At 41.8% G+C, this 23,815-nt stretch overlaps 1 protein-coding gene across 4 annotated transcripts in view; it reads left to right on the top strand.

Moving 5' to 3' along the window:
* LOC146619643 (attractin-like protein 1) overlaps nt 1–23,815 on the top strand; it is a 335,474-nt gene that overhangs the window by 145,887 nt on the left and 165,772 nt on the right. For all 4 annotated transcript variants that reach the window (XM_085368997.1, XM_085368998.1, XM_085368994.1 and 1 more), the window contains 2 exons: nt 3,651–3,703; nt 22,545–22,639. In XM_085368997.1, coding sequence (XP_085225123.1) covers nt 3,651–3,703; nt 22,545–22,639 — 148 coding nt within the window. The remainder of the gene's footprint in view (nt 1–3,650; nt 3,704–22,544; nt 22,640–23,815) is intronic.

Raw genomic sequence — 23,815 nt, 5'->3', positions numbered from 1 at the left:
GATAGCAAAACACTGTCAGTGTCTGTTGCTTGCCTAATGTTTTGTCTGAGCTCTTCTACAAGTCTTGTGAATTTTATATTTATTATAATTGAAGAAGTTCATCCTCTGGTCAGTTTTTGATAGATTAATCTGTCATTACTAATCCGTCACAACCATTGTAGCAGAATTTACATTTGCCATAATTACCACAACTTGCTATCATTCTGTCTGTGAAAGTTTATTGGTCCACGGGCACCTTCTCTGAGTGATACTCAAATAATTTTTATTTATATCCGTAAAAATGATAATATGTGCTATGTGTAGTGTGATGTACTTGAGCTACCTGTCGCAAACCACTCTGACTGACCTGGACGTTTTACTTTCTTATCCAGAAGCATTATTTTTCTCTATAATGGATAATGCTGAACTGATTCCACTTTACAGGCTGTAGCTGGCCAGTCTGTCTGACCAGTTAACATCCTGTCTTATCTAGGTAATCGTTAAATACAAAAACACAAAAGATAAACAAGGTTGTTCCAAAGTTTTCCACCCCAGCCAAACCCGAACAGTTGTTTGAGCTGACGTGGTACTCTAAAGCGTGATCGAGAACAGCTACGCTATTGTCCCAGCTATGGATCTGAGTGCAGCAGTTGCTTTTCAACGTTGTCTTTTCAAGTGATGTGTTTTTGTATGGATTTCCAGTGTGTTCTCATCCCAGGGCATCTAATAGTGCAGATTTGTTCTCTGTTTAGCTCTTCGGCTTATGAGGGAGGCACAGTTTGTGCCCTGTTTGTGGCTTTGTGTCTGATTTAGGCAAGGCAAGGCAAATTTATTTGTATAGCACAATTCAACAACAAGGTGATTCAAAGTGCTTTACAGAGACATTAGAAACAAAAACAAATAAAAAGCATGATTTAAAATTGATTAAAACAAGCAAACAAACAAACTAACTAAACACACACATTTCACACCTGTTCGCGCGATCTGAACCCTTATCATAAGGGGAGCTACCAGTCCTTCTGTGGACGAGCTACTTTCTATTTTAAATTCTCTGAATTTAAAATACTCTCTAGACCCAGTCTAGACCCAGTTGGGGAGCTACCCAGAGCTCTAATCCCACACCTGTTCGCGCGATCTGAACCCTTATCGTAAGGGGAGCTACCAGTCCTTCTGTGGACGAGCTACTTTCTATTTTAAATTCCCTGAATTTAAAATACTCTCTAGACCCAGTCTAGACCCAGTTTACTGTTAAGGTTGCCAAAACAGCTTTTTTTATATAATGGAAGTGAAGCCAAAAGGACACCTTGAGCAGTTTCCTTTGGACTTGGATTGAGCTGGGCCTCTATTTGCATACAAATCCGCCACATTTGTTCAGTTTGTTCAGAAATCTAACCTGGTGACCCACTGTTTCTCGTGCATGTGCATGAAATTCTTTAGGATGTGGAGACATTGAAGACTTTTGAAGAAACTGGCTCTCTCATCAGCGTTATAGTTTGAGGTTTTATTTTTGGTAATTATGCATGCCTGCTTGTATGCGTGAGTCTGTGAGGCTCTGGGAAATAGAGAGCACGCAGCTGATTAGAGAGAATTATCGGGGGAATTGGCCTCACAAAAAGCTGGCAGAAGACGAGACACACACACACACACACACACACACACACACACACACACACACACTTTAAGACAAAAACACCATGAGACCGGACAGTGTGCGCACCGCGGATGACGTCAGTGCGCACACTGTGTCTGAGGAGGATGTGCGGAAGTGCTTCAGGAAGGTGAACGCGCGCAAAGCTACTGGTCCGGACGGGATTCCCGGCCGCGTCCTCAGGTCATGCGCGGCTCAGCTGGCTGGAGTGTTCACGCACATCTTCAACCTTTCCCTCTCTCTGTCTGTAGTCCCAGCCTGCTTCAAAATGGCCACCATCGTCCCTGTACCCAAATCCTCCACCATCTCCTCATTGAACGACTGGCAACCTGTAGCCCTGACCCCCATCGTAAGCAAATGCTTCGAGAAGCTGGTCAGGGACTTCATCTGCTCTGCACTACCCGACTCACTGGACCCTCTACAGTTTGCATACCGCCACAACAGGTCCACTGATGATGCCATAGCCCTGACACTACACACTGCCCTGTCACACCTGGAGAAGAGAGACACGTATGTGAGGATGCTGTTTGTAGATTACAGCTCAGCATTCAATACCATCGTTCCCTCGAAGCTGGACAGGAAACTGCAGGATCTAGGACTGAGCAGCTCCCTCTGCAGCTGGATCCTTAGCTTCCTGTCTGACAGACGCCAGGTGGTCAGACTGGGCAGCATCACCTCATCCCCCATCACACTGAACACTGGTGCTCCACAGGGGTGTGTACTGAGCCCTCTCCTGTACTCACTCTACACCTACGACTGCACAGCCACTAACAGCTCCAACATCATTGTGAAGTTTGCGGACGACACTACAGTGGTGGGTCTTATCACCAACGGTGATGAGACGGCTTACAGGGAGGAGGTCAGCGCCCTGACCCACTGGTGTCAAGACAACCATCTCACCCTCAACGTCGCAAAGACAAAGGAGTTGATAGTGGACTTCCGGAGGTGCAGAGAAGTACACACCCCCATCACCATCAACGGCGCTGCTGTGGAGAGAGTGAGCAGCTTCCGGTTCCTTGGTGTACACCTGGCTGAGGATCTTACGTGGTCAGTACACACAAACAAAACAGTGAAGAAGGCACAGCAGCGCCTCTTCTTTCTCAGGAGACTGAAAAGATTCGGCATGAGCCCCCGCATCCTCAGGACCTTCTATCACTGTGCCATTGAGAGCATCCTCACTGGATGCATCACCACCTGGTATGGCAACAGCACCGCCTACAACTGCAAAGCTCTCCAGCGAGTAGTGCGGTGCTCTGAACGGATAATTGGAGGTGAGCTTCCCTCCCTCCAAGACATCTACAGGAAGCGCTGCCTGAGGAAAGCGGGGAGGATCATCAAGGACTCCAGTCACCCCAGCCATAAACTGTTCAGACTGCTTCCATCAGGAAGGAGGTTCTGCAGCATCCGGTCCCGAACCAGCAGACTGAGAGACAGCTTTTTCCATCAGGCCATCAGACTGCTGAACACGTCATAGACACCTCAGCTTCACTACTGGAACTTCAACATTATGCACTCCACACTGTATATAAATGCCACTTGTTTTGCACATATTCAACTCTGTATATTTTATATATTTTATTATTATTATTATTATTATTATTTTATTTTATTTTTTTTACTATTTAATTTGTAAAAATGTGTATACACACACACACACACACACACACACACACACACACACACACACACGTAGGAAAATATTTAGTATACACATCCAGAAATGCATACACTATTATATATTGTACATATATTTATTAGTTTCAGGTTGGCCATTCTTGTATTTTGCTCGTTTGTGTTGTTGTGTTTGCACATCTCTGTTGCTTGTGGGGCTCGCACAGAAGAATTTCACTCGCATGTGCTGTGCCAGTGTGCCTGCACATGTGATGTGACAATAAAAGTGATTTGATTTGATTTGATTTGAAAAACTTCATGCAAACTCAAGCTGCGTTGAATGCAGATGCTATTATTCTTTGTCTCACTTATTCTTTTCTTTGTACCGGTCTCTTTTTCTGTGTTGTTGCAGATGTGACTCAGAGAACCGTTACCTTGGTAACCCCCTTCGAGGAACCTGTTATTGTAAGTATCCCGCCACCGATACACCTGAGTCTCCCTCGCCTGCGCACATCCATTCTTACCTTGGTTAATATGTCAGTCTGTGTGCATGTTTCGTTTCATTTTGTGTCTCCAAAAAGAAAGGAAAGCGTCCAGGAAGCGGACACAAACCCTGTTAGTTTTCATTATTTTACGTGACCACAGAGTAATAATCTTAAGTAATTACTTAATTTAATAAAGTAAAAGAAACTTGCTTTATTTGAACTTTGTTGAAACTTACTGCAATGGACATACACTTCAGTTGGGCAAATGTGGAAATTAGTGATTAGCTTTATCAATCACACATACTGTAGCTATGCCAAAGGGTGACTTTCAGTACAGCTTAGAAGTGTCATTAAGTACATTTCATAGCATTTTGGTGAAAAATTGATTGTAACTTGAATACAAATTTGCATTGTTGTTTACCAGTTGTATCTAGAATGTTAACTGATTTAATCTCTATGAGCAAACAGAGCTGTAGTAACTACAGAGGGATGCAGTTGATGAACCACAGCCACAGGCTGGGTTTACATCACGATCTGCCCTGAGAATCTTCTTGTTTGCAGTGACTGATAGACTGATAATACTTTATTCATCCCGAGCGAAATTGGGTTAAGGCTGCCAGCCGTGCCAGCGCCATCTTACCATGCATACATTACACAAACATCACATGGGGAAGACAGGTCAGAGAGGTATAACAATGGAAAATGCACAACATGAGGAAAGATGAGGAGAAAAAAAGATTGGTAGATGTCGTTCAATGTCCTCCATCGAGAGTGTCGGCAGACACACAATGCAACCGACCAATGCGTGTCCGGCAGCAAACGTCTCCGCAGGACAATCGGGCTCTCCCAAGCCCAGGAAGGTGTCAATTCCGTTACGGGACCAGTTGATCAAATCCATAATTCTTTAGGTTTTCGAGAACAAGACTGAGAAACTCTTTGAGGCTTGGAGAATAAGCGAGACTATGCAAAAGACATGAGAAACCAAGCAGGAAAGATAAGGGAGAGGGAGAAGGAGAAAAGTGCGAAGAGCCAAGAGAGCAAAAAATAAATAAATAAAAAATGATGGAAATGATGATGGACAGGTTGACAGAAAGGCCTGGAAGGGCTCTCGTGGACTATGATTCAGATGATGTTGTGAGCTGTAGTGAGAGCTGGGAGCATGTGAAAGTGAGCCTGGAACGATGGAGGTATGAACTGGAGAGAATAGAAGCAAGAGAGAATACATGTGGAAATGAGAGGAGGACAGGTCTAACAGGCTGCGAGGACTAGTAAAAGTAGATGAATTTAAATATGTGGTTCCAACTATTCAAAGAGAGTGCAGACAGGGTGGAATGGGTGGAGACAAGTATCAGGGGTGATTTGTGACAGAAGCACAGCAGCAAGAGTGAAGGGCAAGGTTTATAGGATGATAGTGAGACCTGCTATAAACAGGTTGCCTCTAAACTCCACTATGACCTCTAAACGGAGCAGAGCAGTCAAAAGAAGATGAATCTCTTCAAGAAAACATGACCCTATTTAGGTAAAATGCAAATGAAGCTTTGGTTATGTCCCTTAAAATTGAATTTTCAAATCAAATTTCTGGCCCTGACAGAGAATCACACTTCCTTCCTTCCTAGCATGTCATGTAGCAGGTTTACCACAACTATACATTCATTTGAGAGTCTAGTGGGGTGATTGATTTTCAAAGAGTAGTTAAATATTTTCCAGCGAATATCTGTCTATCCAGTACTTTTGGCTCAAAATGGACATTCTTAGTTGGTAGTAAACCTTTTGGTAGATGTTAGTATTGAAATAACTGCATCACTGTGTTGTTTTGCCCTCTCGTGAGCAAAAACATGGTATGAACCTGAAGGTTTTCTCATAAAATAAGAGTCAGATCCAATTTTAACACCAATATGTGCCTCACTTTTGATTGTGAGAGAGGGTCCAGTTATTGTTATTTATTTGCTTGACCACAAAAGCATCATATCTACTGCATGTCTGGGGCAAATGTAGAAATATTCCATAACCATCTCTCAGTAGTTGGACTCATATATTGAAGTTTTGAAAAAGAAACCGCGAACACCATCTTTGTGTAACAGTTGGTTGCAAATATTTTCCTACTTTTGAAATGGATAAAGAAACAAAGTTTTGTTCCGCTCCACAACTTTGTTTTCCTGCTTCCAGATGCTAGCAAGGATCACATTGACTTATCTCATTTGCAACAAATTGCTGGTTTTCCTTTCAAAGGGCAAACGAAGGAGGAATGCTGCAGACAAAACAGATGTTTTGTGGCACACAACCATTCTCACTCAGTCTGCATCTTCTCTGTCTCTCTCGCAGCCACTTGTGCATAAATACATACACACGTTCAGTCTATGAATTGCCATCATCGCTTCTTATATTATAACACACTACAATCAAGTTCAAGTCCTGTCAATGTCAATAACCCTCTAGTTTGAGTGAGGCTATCATTGTTTCAATGAGGGAGGCTTGAAAGGATACAGCAATCAGAAGAGTCATGCCATCAATTGCACTGGTAACATCAGAAATGCCTTTGATCGCAAAACAAGGTCTGTTGAAGAAAGGATAGCGGCATACTCTCACCTTTGCTGCTGAAAAACTTTTATCGTGATATGCTTTGACTGAGCGGTTTGCACCATTGTGCCCTTCAAGGAAAGGCAACAGTCAGTTAAAGAAACAAACCAGCTAAGATTTTGGAAATTAATTATTTATTGTTAAACAGTTTGATCACACTGCAGTTATTTTTGCCTGGAAAGAGGGCAGTTTGCTTTGAAGGTACATTCAGTAGCTTTTTTGAGGATTTTAAATAGGAAAAAATAAGTTATCGTCTTGTACATATACTCTATACTGGCAAAATTATTCACTTATCAATTAAAACTATTAAAATCAGGTGTTTTGATCACTTCCATAGCCACAGGTGTAAAGAGTTAAGCACCCAGGCATGCAGACCGCTTCTACAAACATGATTGAATTACATGCTCTGTGAATTCCAGCGTGGTATTCACTACTAAATATAACACAATCAGCTGTTAGCAGTATTATAACAAAGTGGAAGCGATTGAGAACAAAAGCACATCAGCCACAAAGTGGTAGGTCACTTAAAATCACAGAGCGGGGTCGGCGGATGCTGAGGTGCATAGTGTGCAGAGGGCACCAACTTTCTGCAGAGTTAATCAGTACAGACTGCAAACTTCATGTGGCCTTCAGATTAGCTCAACATCACTGTGAAGAGAGCTTCATGGAATTGCTTCCAGTGGCTGAGCAGCTGCATCCAAGCTTTACATCACCAAGCACAATGCAAAGCATCAGATGCAGTGCTGTAACGCATGCTGCCACTGGAGACGAGCAGTGGAGACGTGTTCTCGGGAGTTAGAATCATTTGGCGATTGATGAGCCTTTTGATTGATGAGCCAATTGAGGTTCTGTACTTGTCAGGAGAACAGGACTTGTCTAACTACACTGTGCCAAATGTAAAGTTAGATAGAGAGTGTTGTGTGAGTTTGTTTCTTCAAGAGTTAGGCTCAGCTTCTTAGTTCCAGTGAAACGGACACTTAATGGTTGAGCATACCAAGACCTCTGGGACAATTTTAGGCAGATGAGCAAACACTTTTGGCTATGTAGTATAAATTGAGTAGTGTGTGATAACATCTTCCAACAAAATGATGCATTCTCATGAACTTCAGAATTAATCTGTGATTCAAATTCCTTCCACTAAATTGCTTTTTATTTATGTGGCTAGAGACTGGTCAGATACTTAGCACCTTCAAACTCAAGATATGAAGGATCATACCTATGTTTATTATTTAAGAAGGGGTCCCCTTTATCCAAGGAAGTAATGATGTGAAAGAAAGAGATAATGAGACCAGGTTAAAAAAAAAAAAATCTTCCTCCTCAGTTCAATCCTCATCTCCTGAACTGAAGTAGAGCTCTACAGGGAGTGCAGAATTATTAGGCAAGTTGTATTTTTGAGGAATAATTTTATTATTGAACAACAACCATGTTCTCAATGAACCCAAAAAATGCATTAATATCAAAGCTGAATGTTTTTGGAAGTAGTTTTTAGTTTGTTTTTAGTTTTAGCTATTTTAGGGGGATATCTGTGTGTGCAGGTGACTATTACTGTGCATAATTATTAGGCAACTTAACAAAAAACAAATATATACCCATTTCAATTATTTATTTTCACCAGTGAAACCAATATAACATCTCCACATTCACAAATATACATTTCTGACATTCAAAAACAAAACAAAAACAAATCAGCGACCAGAATCAGAATCAGAATCAGAAAGGGGTTTATTGCCAAATGTTGAGCAGGTTTACAACATTAGGAAATTGCATGAGATATACATGAGATATATACATGAGAATAAGAATTAAGAGTGCTACGTTGAAAGATATATACATGAGTGCAGGTGGTGATCAGTGCCAAACATGGAATGATGCAGTGACACAGCGTAGGGTCATGTGTTAGGGGTGGGAACAGTCATATGGTTATTGTTCATGTGTCCAACAGCAGAGGGGAATAAACTGTTCTTATGGCGAGAGGTTCTGGTGCGAATGGACCGGAGCCTCCTGCCTGAGGGGAGCAGGTCAAACAGACTGTGTCCAGGGTGAGAAGGGTCAGCTGAGATCCGAGCTGCACGCCGCAATGTCCTGGAGGTGTACAGGTCCTGCAGAGATGGGAGTCTGCAGCCAATCACCTTCTCAGCAGAGCGCACAACACGCTGCAGTCTCTGTTTGTCCCTGATAGTGGCTCCAGCGTACCACACGGTGATGGAGGAGGTGAGGATGGACTCGATGATTGCAGTGTAGAATTGCATCATCGTCCTTATTGGCAGGTTGAATTTCTTCAGCTGCCTCAGGAAGTACATCCTCTGCTGGGCTTTCTTGATGACGGAGGTGATGGTGGGCTCCCACTTCAGGTCCTGGGTGATGGTGGTACCCAGGAAGCGGAATGAGTCCACAGAGGTGATGGGGGTGTCAGTCAGGATGATGGGGGGGAGTGGGGCTGTGTGCTTCCTGAAGTCCACAATAATCTCCACTGTCTTCTGGGCATTCAGCACCAGGTTGTTGTGGCTGCACCAGGACACCAGACGTTCAACCTCCCTCCTGTAGGCAGACTCATCCCCGTCCGAGATGAGCCCAATAACGGTGGTGTCATCTGCAAACTTGATTAGCTTGACAGACTGGTGGGTGGAGGTGCAGCAGTTGGTGTACAGGGAGAAGAGCAGAGGAGAAAGAACACAGCCCTGAGGGGAGCCGGTGCTGATGGTCCGGGAGTCCGAGACATTCTTTCCCAGCCTCACATGCTGCTTCCTGTCCGTCAGGAAGTCAGTGATCCACCGGCAGATGGGATCAGGCACATTCATCTGGGAAAGCTTGCCTCGGAGATGGTCTGGAAGGATGGTGTTGAAGGCAGAGCTGAAGTCCACAAACAGGATCCTGGCGTAGGTTCCTGGGGAGTCCAGATATATCCACCAATATAGCCACCTTTCTTTGCAAGGACACTCAAAAGCCTGCCATCCATGGATTCTGTCAGTGTTTTGATCTGTTCACCATCAACATTGCGTGCAGCAGCAACCACAGCCTCCCAGACACTGTTCAGAGAGGTGTACTGTTTTCCCTCCTTGTAAATCTCACATTTGATGATGGACCACAGGTTCTCAATGGGGTTCAGATCAGGTGAACAAGGAGGCCATGTCATTAGTTTTACTTCTTTTATACCCTTTCTTGCCAGCCACGCTGTGGAGTACTTGGACGTGTGTGATGGAGCATTGTCCTGCATGAAAATCATGTTTTTCTTGAAGGATGCAGACTTCTTCCTGTACCACTGCTTGAAGAAGGTGTCTTCCAGAAACTGGCAGTAGGACTGGGAGTTGAGCTTGACTCCATCCTCAACCCGAAAAGGCCCCACAAGCTCATCTTTGATGATAACCAGCCCAAACCAGTACTCCACCTCCACCTTGCTGGCGTCTGAGTCAGACTGGAGCTCTCTGCCCTTTACCAATCCAGCCACGGGCCCATCCATCTGGCCCATCAAGACTCACTCTCATTTCATCAGTCCATAAAACCTTAGAAAAATCAGTCTTGAGACATTTCTTGGCCCAGTCTTGACGTTTCAGCTTGTGTGTCTTGTTCAGTGGTGGTCGTCTTTCAGCCTTTCTTACCTTGGCCATGTCTCTGAGTATTGCACGCCTTGTGCTTTTGGGCACTCCAGTGATGTTGCAGCTCTGAAATATGGCCAAACTGGTGGCAAGTGGCATCTTTGCAGCTGCACGCTTGACTTTTCTCAGTTCATGGGCAGTTATTTTGCGCCTTGGTTTTTCCACACGCTTCTTGCGACCCTGTTGACTATTTTGAATGAAACGCTTGATTGTTCGATGATCACGCTTCAGAAGCTTTGCAATTTTGAGACTGCTGCATCCCTCTGCAAGATATCTCACTATTTTTGACTTTTCTGAGCCTGTCAAGTCCTTCTTTTGACCCGTTTTGCCAAAGGAAAGGAAGTTGCCTAATAATTATGCACACCTGATATAGGGTGTTGATGTCATTAGACCACACCCCTTCTCATTACAGAGATGCACATCACCTAATATGCTTAATTGGTAGTAGGCTTTCGAGCCTATACAGCTTGGAGTAAGACAAACATGCATGAAGAGGATGATGTGGACAAAATACTCATTTGCCTAAAAATTCTGCACTCCCTGTAGAGTGCTAGACTTGACAAAATATTTAATTGACAAATATCCGATTTATTCTTGATTTATTGCTAAGTGTTGATTATTCAAATATGTTGAAACACATCGGCCAGCAGCAGCATTATGGAGACATGCGAAGAACTGTCTGTGGCTGTTATGGAGTACAGACTTGCATTTAATGCTTCTGATCTCTCTTGGCTTACTAAAACATGTTTTTTCCTATATGATTATACACTTTAATGGGGAGGTGTAAGAAAACAGAAATGAGCTCACTGCAATCTGCAATCTACTGACATCTAGTGGTCATATTTTGCACACTGTGCCTTTAAAGCAGGGGTAGGCAACCTTTCTGATGATGAGTGCCATCTAAAATTTCCTCAGAAGTCAATGTGCCATATGATTGCATTAGCAATAAATTTAATAACACTTTATATTAAGTTATACACTATATAGAAGAACTTTATAGAATTATATTTGTTCACAGATGTTGGCAGCTATCAGCAAATAGACAGTTAAACTTGTCAGGTAGTGATGTCCAGCAGGTGAAAATGCAAGCTCCATGAACATGAACAGCTATGGATTCCAGCTGTGTTCGTAGTTCTGCAAACTTTGACCCCCACAGAGTCGAGGTTTTTATTTCAATCAGCTGCATTTCAATGTCGCATTAACTCAGCCAGTTAATGCGAGACAAATCCAGCTGCTTATTAAAGCTTTCTGGTTTGATCAGAAAAGAAAACATTGGTCCATACACTTGAAAGTCCCAAAAACGCATTGTGAATTCTGTCTTGAGTCTACGGATGTATCCGTGTATTTCCATGGTGCTGATGCTGCGCTGAGCAGACAGCTACTGAAGCTTTTGAAGTGTCGGAATGTGGAAATTTCAACATCGCTTGAAAAAACTGCCAGCTAGCAACGTCCCTCTCACCGGTAGGCTAAGTTATTTTTTGCCAATTACAAGTTGAATCTGGTATTTGGGGTTGTTAGCTAAGATGTCGTCATTAAGAAGCGGCACAACTGTGTCTATGCGAGCTAATTTGCGATGTGCACTGCTGGCGCGGCCATTTATTTTTTATTCAGATGAATTCACTGTGTGTCGTGCCCAGGGCTGGACTGGGACAAAAAATCGGCCTGGGCATTTTGACTAGAGACCGGCCCACCAGGTATTGAAGCCATAAAGCCTTTGAATGAAAACAAACACTGTTGTAACAGTGATGTACACTGTCTTGTTGGTATATGTATGATTTCTATACATTTTACATCAGATAAAAACTTTGGTTGTAAGATTCAGATAATTATTTAATAACAGCGAGACATTTTAAATGAGAATAAGAAAGTATTTCTTTGTGCCCCCCTTTCCCTGTTAATGCCCTACCTGCCCCCCTGGTAAAACTTTGCTAGACCCGCCCCTGCACAGTTAGCAGCTGTCAGCTACTTAGAAAAGGATCCTGGTGTTATTTGTCTCTCAGAAACAGTTCATAAGTTCAACTCATTCATGTCACCTAAAAGGTAAACCTGTTTCTCCATCACCTGTTCAGCTCTGATGATTCAGCATGAATCTCCTGGTTTCATCTTCATGTTTCCCTCTCACCACATATCCAAACCGACATCATGACCAGCAGCTTTTACAGCTGTGGCTCCAGCAAACATCAGCTGATACTAGAAAGTAATATTAAATAAATTCTAACAACAGCTGATCAAGCTTAAACGTGCTGCTGTTGTTTAGCGCGACATCCGCTGGTTTCCTCTTTCTGGCACAAAGTGAGCGATAAACAAACAAGAGAGACGGGACTTGTGTCAGATAAGCCGATCAGCTGATCATTGATCAGTTTCATGATTGAAGTAGCAACAGAAGAGGCAACTGACAGCGTAAAGACGCAGAAAAACTCCACCTTTGCGTCTTTTTCCATTCTAGCTGAAGTACAGGACTGTGTTCTGTTAGGTTTTGTATTGTTGATTGTCATTTATGCTTAGAAATATTTAACCATATATGCTTAGAGGTGTATAATCATTTGTAGATTGAAAGAATGTCTCATCCTAGGAGGTCTGTAACAACTCTGTGTAGCATAAAGAGGGGAGTGCGTTCACTCCTCTACAGATTGTTCTGGCATAGATCACACACCTCCTAGGAGAGGTCGTATCTTCTCTTGCTGATATATGGTTTAGCAAACACACGTATATCTGTTTAAGTATAAGAGCCTTTTGTTCAGAAGGAGCCCTAGACTCCTGGCACCAGCCTTTGGGGAGTCTTCACAGGGTCACATCTTGACCTCACACACACACACACACACACACACACACACACACACACACACACACACACACACACACACACACAGTATTCTTTGTTCACATGTATACCTATGTAAGATGTCATATGTTAATGACCCTATGCATATTCATGTAACCACAATAAAAGGAGTGCTATGGGGAGCCTGGCTGAGAGTCTGACGGAGGTCAAGTGGTGGAACGACACTTGGCTCCAGGCAGGTCTCCCTCATGCATGAGTAACATGAAGAACTTTGCCTACTTCGTGTCTTGCTTGCTGTGTAATTATATTGTCCTCAACGTTCCAGCGGATAGGTTCAAGCTACGAACCTATCATGTTCCTTTTCAGCTCAATACGAAACGCGTAATATTTTCTCTGAATACGGGATGATTCCATTTTTACGGGACGGTTGGCAACTCTACTAACTTTATGTATAAAATAATGCTCACTATCAGTAACATCATAACATCCACCCAGCTGTATAGAAACTCCGTCATGCTAGCTAGTACGCAGTACGAGTTATTGTAATTGACGGTAAAAAGTCAGCACAACGAAAATAAACTCCACCTAAACTTGGTTTATATCTGACCCAGACAGACTGAAGGTCATAACTTCTTACCTGAAGTTCAGTTCACCTGAAGCTCCGACCGGCGGCCGCCTCGGGTCTCTCCTCCTCCTGCCTCCCCTTTCCCTCATCCACCTGCTGGCCTCTGTGGAAGCTTCGCCATAACCACGACCAAAAAACTGAGTTATTTTTACACATTGGCCAGCATCTGGCCAGTCCGCCACCTTTCACTGTTTATACCGTTACAAAAAAAACAAAATAAAAAAATCATCGGCCCATAAAAACAAAAAGTCACCGGGCCGACTATGGACGTGCCATCAGTTAACCCTTCACGTGCCAGCTGTGGCCCGCGTGCCCAGGGTTGCCGACCCCTGCTCTAAAACATTTTTGCACTGGGTTGTAAACATGCTTATTCCTCTGCAGAGTTAGGGTTATTCTAACGTGGGAGTCCAGGGAGCTGACTAGCTTTTGGAGTCTGCCTCAAATGGCCATTTAAGGAACAGCAGTTTTTTTGGTTTATTTTTTTGATTTATCCACGTTGTCTTAATTGTTTCCCCAGACACTGCCAATTGATTTGTCCCAGTCTTGCAGCTGTCTCTGACCAGCAAGCAAATGCTATTTAGTTCCTTCATGTCAAAATCAAATCAAACGCTCTACAGTGAACACTACTACAAATAAGAAGTAAATATGTGAAAATATGTGTTCAAAAGGATAATATTACCCCTGTGATTGCTTTTGAAACAACTGCTATTTTATTTGACTCTTAATAGATTGTCTATTTTTATCCAGTCTACTGGCTTTAAGACTAAAGATTCAAGGCACTAGATGGCACCAATCCAATGCCCTTACTCAGTAGTGTGAAGAGCTTTGGATAATGCTTATATATATATATATATATATATATATATATATATATATATATATATATATATATATATAATGCAAGTCAGGCATAGAAATGCACATGTGCAAGTTTTTAGTGTTGTTAGTGTGTATGTACAGGGGTCCTTAATATCACCACGGCTGCACCTGAAGTGCTGCATGTTCGACTCCATTATGTTATGTCATTAATGTGGTTTTATCTTTTCTGCTGTTTATGAAATGGAGCTGGCTCTGTTTGAATAAGAGCAAGCACACTTGGCTATGCATGCATGAAAGCACACCGCAGCCTTTTCTGTGCACACATGCAGAGAGCGAGTGTATAAATTACAGATTTAAAAGCCATCTATTTCCTTGTACTTTGAGGAAAGGAGCTACAATTGTGGGAGAGGTCAATATTAGCTTTAAATGTCATTGGAAGGAAGGTGCTGATAAGAGAGGCTTCATCTCCATCATGTGAAATTACATGCAGAGTACATGAGAGAAAGCACACCATGTGCTGGAGATTCGGACAGATTTACAGTAGAATTTTGGTACAGCTGCACCACCTGTGGATGTCTATTGATGTGGAGAAATGGTGAAAAGCTGTCAGACAGCTGACAGCAGAGCGATTAACTGGAATCTAAGGAGTCAGTGTTGGGAGTATTAGCCATGCGAATAATCAAAGGATGTGTATTTAAACCTTTATGTTTATAAAGTGCAAAAGGAAACCAGTTTATATGCTTTTCCATTTTTTATTTAAATAACAAAGAACTCCCAAGTTTCAAATCAAGAAGTTTTTTTCTTTTTTTATTATTTCAATCTTAAATTGGCAAATGGAAGCACTGAGTTGCTGTCCAAATTTTTTTTGCTTTCACTTCTGATTTTGTTAGGCGTAGGAAAGAAAACTACTTGGTTATGAAAATGTTAGTATTTTCCCCATACAAAAATTCAATTTTCTGCTTTGTCACTTCTTTAGTATGAGAAACAGAAGCCAGGGAAACTACCCAGCAGCACTCTGGACCTCTAGTTATAAGGCAGGACCTTAGTCAAAGGCATAGTGACACAAAAATAAGTTTAGCTTGTTTTAATGGAGGAATTCGCCCCACAAAAATGAAAATTCCAGAGAAATGTTCGGCTCTAGCTTGAGTTTGAAACCAGGACCTCGCTGCGAGGTAACCGTGCTAACTGCGTGACAAATATATACTATTTAAGGTTTAGGAAAATATCCCAGTTCAAGTTAAAATACACCATTGAGCAACACATCAGAAAACATCCATAATCCAGTGCAGCAAGATTTACTGTAAAGCCACATTTAAAGGTGTCTGCACCGACTCAAACATGTTTGTGTACACTGCGGCCAGAGGTTGCTTTATTTAACTATAGGTCATAAAATAGCTTTTGATAAGATTGTTTTGTGTAGAAGAGCAGTCACAGCTGCTTCAATACCCTCCTTTTCCTTGAATTAGGTTGATGCACCTAGTTAGCATCACTGTAGTCACAACAGGGTTGAAATTTTCCCTCAAAACACATTCAACGAGATATTTACCTTTTCAGTTTATTGTAAGCAATGTTTCGCTTAAGTGGTTTAAGCCAGTAAAGTCTGCAGTGGGACTAAAGGCAAAATTGGCCTCTTAAGGGACAGTCATAAGGAGTGTACGTGATTCTTAAATTTAAATAAAATATTTCTACGCTGCTTCTGCAGAGTAAGGTTGGATTTATTCCATTAATGTGGCAGTGACCATCTGCCCTAAGGAGCAGCAACCCTTACACAAAATACTTAACAGGGCATCAGAAGTCCAGGAAAAGGGGTTGAGTACTCACCTCGAACTTCTTAAAGGTGAGCAACAAGCCATTATCTAAACCAAGCAGCTACTCAAGGTCTAACAGCTGAGTGTCATAACAAGTCCAGCACCCTTGGCATCTGCTCTGAATCAGACATGTTTAGCAATCTGCTCCCTTGTCTCTCTGCGTCTGCTAACCTCTTACTCATTTGTACAGACTATTTCAATATCGGCTGTAAATAGGATCATTGGACATTATGTGTTGTTTCAATCTGAACTTTGACCTAAATTTTCAGGAAGATGGACTGATGCTTGAAAGCTCATTCAGTCATCGACAGTTTTAACTCAGAAATCCTGTTCTGGTAAACTGCAGTGAATTAAACAGATAATTAAAAATTGCTGCGGGAGGTTTGCTTTTTTATTGCTGTCATGCACACATGGGTAGTTCTTGTACAACATCATGGTCACATGAGTTCTTTTTGTGTGACATCATGTGCACGTGGGTTGTTTAATGTGTTCTTAACCTGGGTTCGATTGAACCCTAGGGATTCGGTGAGTCGGTCTCAGGGGTTCGGCAGAGCGTCCGCCGTGACATGCACGGCTCATTTTGTGCACCAGTAAAAAACATATCTATGTCTTGAATTTGAAAAAAATCACATTTTATTTTTCACTAAAGAGGGGTTCAGTGACTGTGCATATGAAACTGGTGGGCTTCGGTACCTCCAACAAGGTTAAGAACGACTGGTTTAAACAAAGCATATTGGATGTGATACAACCACTGGGGGGTTTGGTGAGGGTTGCTGTCTAATTCCCATCTGATTGGTGAGTGATTCCTGGAAGTTGCCATATAGCCATATAGCCATATTGACCTGTTGCTTGGTAAACCAAAAACCTCCTGGTGATTGCTTTGGTCACCTACTGTTTGCATGGAAGATGCCATGCATGGAAGATATGTTGTAAACATATCTGTAGCCAACATACTTCAGAAGGCACAGCTTTTACATTTCTGTTTCCGGTCTGTGTTGCACTTTTTGCAGTTTCACTGTGTTCAAGGCAATCTGCTAACGACCAATGCAGCTGCAAGGTGGTTTTCACTAACCAATTGTCAAATTCAATTCAGTTTCATATACACAGTTCCAAATCTCATCAACAGTCACCTCAAGGTGACCTGCTTCAATATATAATTGTGCAAAATTTGAAGAAATTCCCCTTAAATGTTAAAGAAAAAGAATATAAAACTTGATGAATTGGCCAATCTGAAGCCTCTGGCCAGAGCTTCCTTCCTGGCACAGAGGCATACTAATATCATCTCTATCATTTAAGCACGGCATCTTATAATGCAAACAGAGAGCAACATTTTGTCCTAGAAGTCTAATTTTCACAGAGTTTACAGCAAATGTGTGGGAAAAAAAACAATCCAAAATTCTTCTTGATGAAATCTTTTTTTCAGAGTGACGAATGTGAGCGTCTGACTGGTGACTGCAGTGTTTCTCATCTCACTTGGGGATGGAGAGCAGAGAGCAATGCTTTGCTTCAGTTAGCACTGTCATATTGAACTAGCAGATCATTGATGAAAAGCAACTTTGCTATTTAATGAGTTTGCCCCCAGTCAGACTAGCATTTATGAGGAGGCATCACCAGGACAACGCTTTAATGAACCACTGTCATATTCTATCACAGTCAGCTACAAGCGACGTCTAATTAGGAATGGCCACCAAGTGTCCCACCACTTCCATTGGGAAGAACAGCAGTCCCTTGAATTAAAAGCTAACATCAGTCACTCCACAGTCAGTGGCGCTTGCTACCCTCAGGTCTGCTGGGAAAGCCTAGTCAGGCCGAACAAAGAGGCTCCCGTGTTTACTGACAGTATCACACTCACAATTAAGGGATAATTAATGATAGACACCAACAAACGAGACTGAATAGTGATGCAATTTCTATAATATGAACCAGTGATGGGAGAATATTGAGGACATTTACTTTGTCATATCCCCATTTCTTCTAGATAGCACTAGATTTGTTCTTGTGGTGATGTGACATCAAAGACAAATGAAATATAAATTGGAGAATGTTGTAGCCACTTCAAACCTCAAAGTAGCCGCATGGCAGTAATCAGCAAGCAACAGCATTGCTGGCCGAAGGCCGTTCATTAGGCCACGACGTGGCGTCCGTCCAAGACGCCTTAATATTCGCTGACAGGCAGTCTGTCTGGACTCCTATCCAACATACACTAATTGGTCCTATCAGGCCAAAAAACCTTTTTTGCAATCCAGTAGTTACCCTTGACAGGCTATTAAATATTATTTTAGATCACTTTCACTGAGGTTCACTTAGTTTGATACATAGTTATGAGCCTGTGACATTTTGGAATGATATACACACCAGACAGTGCAAACATTTTAATTGCAGTCTGAGAATACAGTGCACACAATTTTTTATGGTGTACTAGGCTCCAGTATATACAAGTCCTATGGAGTATCTTTGTATGACAATCTGCTAATAATGCATCATGGACATTTGCTTATCTAGAGTATTGGGAAAACTGACTGGATGGAGAATGTTACCTGTGTAGTCTTATTTTATAGTTATATAATATAACCACAACAATTATTATTTGCATAGGAGTATAAGTACATGTCCATGTGCATTATTTAACATTAACAGAAATGGCATCAATAATATAATAATTGCTTTGTTGTAGCGAAAAAATTAGACCTTGGAAGGTGATCACTTTTTAGCTAAGCTAGTACAGGTAAAAACTTTTCCACAAGTTTATTTCCAAAAAGTTTGTTACTTAATGTCTTTTATTTGCAAAGTATAGTGGAAAATGATGGCTCTTTTCCAGTCCTTTAAAAACACACTTGCTTTCATTGTTTTGTCGCAATATAAATCAAACTCGATTGAACTGAATTTTGTGTTACATTCTTGAGAAAGTAAGATGACGTAGAGCTAGCATGGTGTGATATTTTTGGAATATGCAAATTTGCACATCATGTACATGTACTCTTTCTGTGATATCACCACCTTTAGTATGCATTGTATTATGTATTTTCACATGTATTTGAGCAACTTTGGATGCATCTGAAACACTGGTGATTGTGCACTTTGCTACTTGCTTCCACCTCTGATTATTGTATTGTTAAGGCTCAGCCAAGGTCACTTGACCTCATGCATATATTACCTGAAGCACCTTGAGCTCCTTCCGGGTCTGATATTGAATCCATTGTGTCCAAGTGTTTACTCGCCCAGGTTTAACTTGTTTTCTCAGTGAGGTGACGTTGTAATATCTGGCCTGTGCTCTGTCAGGAAAGTGTTGCAAATGGGAAATAATGAGTTGTTAACAAGCATTAAATAAAACCTCAGCAAGAGATTGTGACAGCCTGACATTGTAGGTGAGTTCACGCTTGTTTTGAATTTCTATTTGAAACAGACTGCTGGAATATCAGATTATGTTCTGGGTGAGGGCTTCCTCATCTGTCTTCTCATTTCTCATCACAGTGTTTAGTTTCATAAAGGCTAAATCAGCGTACATACTATGGTAATAAGATCACCCATCTGTGAACCTGAGAAATTGGCACAGACTATTTCAATTTCAGTTGTTTTTTTAATTTTTTTTTTGGTGTCGGGAGGGGTGCTAATACCTTTAGTGACACAATGATACGATTCATTCAGAGTGAGAATTTGCACATGCACACTTGTAATTGAGATTGTCTAACTGCTGTCAGATTTCTCAGATGGGAATTGTAATTAGCTGAAATGAAACGAACTTTTAAACCTGCATGATGCTCTTCTTCTTGTTAGGCTTGAAATCAAGCATATTGGAAATGCACAGAGGGACTGGCAGAAATTGTTTTAGTGCTACTTTTCCTACTTGTTTCCTTGATTAACCATACAGACAAATATGCAAACAAACAAAGATGCATGCAACCACCCATGCACAGGAAATGTACATACTGGATGTGAGGACTGAGAGGTAAATACATGAATACTCTCTTCATGCACACACGCACACAAGTCCCTATCCTACTTACAAAGTTAAGAAAAAAAACCAAAAAACTAAATACTGTGAAGTTGTACTGACGACCCTTATGGGATAAACAACTGAGCAGCAGCAGTGCATGTCTGCCTGGGAGGGAGGGAGGACGGGAAAGATGTTAAGGAAAAATATTGTCTTTGATCTGATGATATCTGCTGTTTGGGCTAACTTGCCATGAAGGCTGAACAAAACAGGGCTGTTTGTCAAACATAATTTGCTTTCGTCTTGGAGACGCCCCAGGATTCCACAGCTGAAAGGAAAGTAGTAACTAAACATGTTTCTTTTTTTTACAGCGTGTGACACAAAGTTTTTCTGCTGTGTCTTTTGAAAGCTTTCACAGCGTCTCTACTGACTCCTGCCACTCAGTGTCACATTTTACGTTTGACAGCACTGGCGGTTCTTTTTTTCATTCACACAGTAACTCTGCATCAGATCTGCTGTGGAGCTACAAAGCCCTTTTTACCACTCAGCCGTAAAAGGCTGATGGGGTCCTGTCGTCACCCCACTGGGCAGGAGGGCGGGTAGGTGGGGAGCCTGAACACATACGTTTCTGAATGCATCAACTCGAGAACAAGGCGACGTAGGAGCTTAAAATTGATTCCATAGGTGTATCTACGAAAAAACTTGGACAAGTTCAAATCTCAGTGACTTCAACCTCAAAGTCAGAGGTCAAGTTTTTTGAAAATCTTGTGACTGCAGTAACTCCAGAACCAGGTGACGTAGGATTTTGAAATTGATACCATAGATGCAGCTACTAAAACTCTTGGAGGACTTTGAGGACTTTGTTTCTTCAACGTTGTCTGCTTTCAGCATGGTCACTATTTTTTACTCGGTGCAGGTTCCAGTCTGACCGAAGCCATCATTGACATCTGTGTCAAACTGACCCGACTTTTATGTCAACTGTCAACATGGTGTTCTCCTCGAAAGACCCGAGGCATGTGACAGAGAACATTTGGTAGAAACCACCAGAAGTGTGGGGTTTGTGCCATTGGGTGCAGGCATACAGTACATTGAAAAGTCAACAGACACCTGCCTCATTAGCCAGATTTGTCTCCCTGTGACTTTGTCCAAATTCAAGTTGAATGGTCTGAGGAAAAGTGTCTGGACTTCTATAAGTTTCCTTGAAGATGTTTCACATTTCATCGGAAAAGCTTCTTCATTTCTTAAAGAAGTCCAGACGCTTTTCTTTCCAAACTCCTTAGACTACGATGACCTGGATGACAAAGAACCTTCACAGACATATTCAAGTTGAGTGGTTTGCCTTCATGACAGTGGAGGAGATCCTGCACACAGTGGTCAGAATGAAACTCAAATAACAGCATCACTGGAAGTAGATGCATTATCCAAGGGAACTCCCCTGAAGGAGCTTTTTTTGCTTTGTATCATGGAGCTTTGTAACTGCAGCTCGTGGTTTGTGTGGTTATTCAAAGTTCAACTAATTAAATCAGTAAAGGGTAAGAAACAGTGGGATTGAAGTCTTGCCTACATGGAGGAAAAAAAACCCCAAAATAAAACAATTATTTGGTTACATCATGAGTTTTTTTAGTTACATTGGTTCAGTTTTAAGACTTTGATGTTTTGTGTTGTGGTTTGCATGGAGTTTGGGTAAAAAAAGTGTTTTATGTATTATGTCAGTCTCCCTACTGGTAATTATCTGACAGATCTGGTGCTGAAATACAATACACAACTGCTCCGGCAGATTGTTAAAAACTATGAAGAAAAAGAGAAAAACTATGAACTTTTTCTTTGACCTAAAAATAAAAGTTGTGCCCGAGTCTGCTATAACCTTATTTTCCCTTGTATATGTGCATGCGTGCACACACACACACACACACCTGAATTCCCCTGAAGGGTTAGCAGGCAGCAGTTACACTGATTAACTAAAAAATTATCCTCTCAAACAGTTATCTTCTCATGGCCGCACAGCTGCTTTCTCTCCTCTTTCTGTGTGTTCTCTCTTTTCCTCAGTGTTCCCTTCCTCCCGTTCTTCTACCCCCCCTTCCGACAGGCAGACAAGGTGACCCAGCGTCGCTCCTGCTGTCCATCCAGATGTTGAATCACTGTGATTCTCTCCATACGTTGCTCATTGTCTCGCTGACAAAGAGCTGCCTTGAGATGCTCAATAAGAGCTCCTTTCAGAAATTATTAAATCACTGAGACAACATGATTATTTAAACTCTAAACCGTGTTGTACTGATCGATTGGCCTGTTTGCTTATAGAAAAGACTGGCATCCACAATGAAAGCAGCCGTGTTCGGGTTTATAAAATACATGTGTGGCTGCGCTTTTACTCAAATATGCGCACCTTATTTATTTTGTCACTGATTGAGATCTTTGAAACTCCACTACTGTAATCTTATTCATCTAATTGAATATTGACTCACCATCAGTGCCTCCAGTGTTTTTACTTTCATAAATCTGTGTTTGATAGTGACGTCAATAAAATCAGGCAGGATGGAGCCTTTATTTGTAATGCCATTCTTGAAGAGAAAACTATTGAAATCAGAGGCAGCTAAATACCTAAAAATGCTCCACTGCTAAAAGATCGGCTTGTTCACAAGACTTCTCATTTGTGTTTTGTGCCTCTGTTTGTCTTTCTGTTGATCAGATAACCTGTTGATCGATTACCAGTTTACCTTCAGTCTGCTTCAGGAAGATGACCGCTACTACACTGCCATCAACTTTATGGCAACACCTGAACAGGTAATGTCAAGAGAGGTTAAGGTTCATTAATTATTTTTAGTATTTAAGAGTGGCCTGTTAAGTTTTTATCCAGCTCGGTGCTTTCATTATCCTCTCTACTTTTAGGATTTAGGCTTAAAACTTTCCTTTTTGATAAAACCCATAGCTGCCCCTCCCTGAGCCTGGCTCTGCTGGAGGTTTTATCCTGTTAAAAGGGACTTTTTCCTTCCTATATTCTCCAAAACGCTTGCTCATAGGGGGTCATATGACTGTTGTGGTTTTCTTTGTATTATTGTAGGGTCTTGACGTGACGTGACTGTTGTTTTGATTTGTTGGTATATAAATAAATTGAATTGAAATATATAGTTCCAATACATGAACGTTGTGTAATACATAGCTACAGTGGGGCAAAAAAGTATTTAGTCAGCCACCGATTGTGCAAGTTCCCCCACTTAAAATGATGACAGAGGTCAGTAATTTGCACCAGAGGTACACTTCAACTGTGAGAGACAGAATGTGAAAAAAAAATCCATGAATTCACATGGTAGGATTTGTAAAGAATTTATTCGTAAATTAGGGTGGAAAATAAGTATTTGGTCAATAACAAACAAGGAAAATCTCTGGCTCTCACAGACCTGTAACGTCTTCTGTAAGAAGCTTTTCTGTCCCCCACTCGTTACCTGTATGAATGGCACCTGTTTGAACTCATCATCTGTATAAAAGACACCTGTCCACAGCCTCAAACAGTCAGACTCCAAACTCCGCCATGGCCAAGACCAAAGAGCTTTCGAAGGACACCAGGAAAAGTATTGTAGACCTGCACCAGACTGGGAAGAGTGAATCTACAATAGGCAAGCAGCTTGGTGTGAAAAAATCAACTGTGGGAGCAATCATCAGAAAATGGAAGACATACAAGACCACTGATAATCTCCCTCGATCTGGGGCTCCACGCAAGATCTCATCCCGTGGGGTCAAAATGATCATGAGAACGGTGAGCAAAGATCCCAGAACCACACGGGGGGACCTGGTGAATGACCTGCAGAGAGCTGGGACCAAAGTAACAAAGGTCACCATCAGTAACACACTACAACGGCAGGGAATCAAATCCCGCAGTGCCAGACGTGTTCCGCTGCTGAAGCCAGTGCATGTCCAGGCCTGTCTGAAGTTTGCCAGAGAGCACATGGATGATACAGCAGA

This window comes from Diplotaxodon limnothrissa, linkage group LG13, assembly GCF_057381915.1.
Source record: "Diplotaxodon limnothrissa isolate DT_005_m linkage group LG13, D_limnothrissa_male_GT1.1, whole genome shotgun sequence".
Lineage (NCBI taxonomy): Eukaryota > Metazoa > Chordata > Actinopteri > Cichliformes > Cichlidae > Diplotaxodon > Diplotaxodon limnothrissa.
This window is presented reverse-complemented; position numbering and strand designations above follow the sequence as displayed.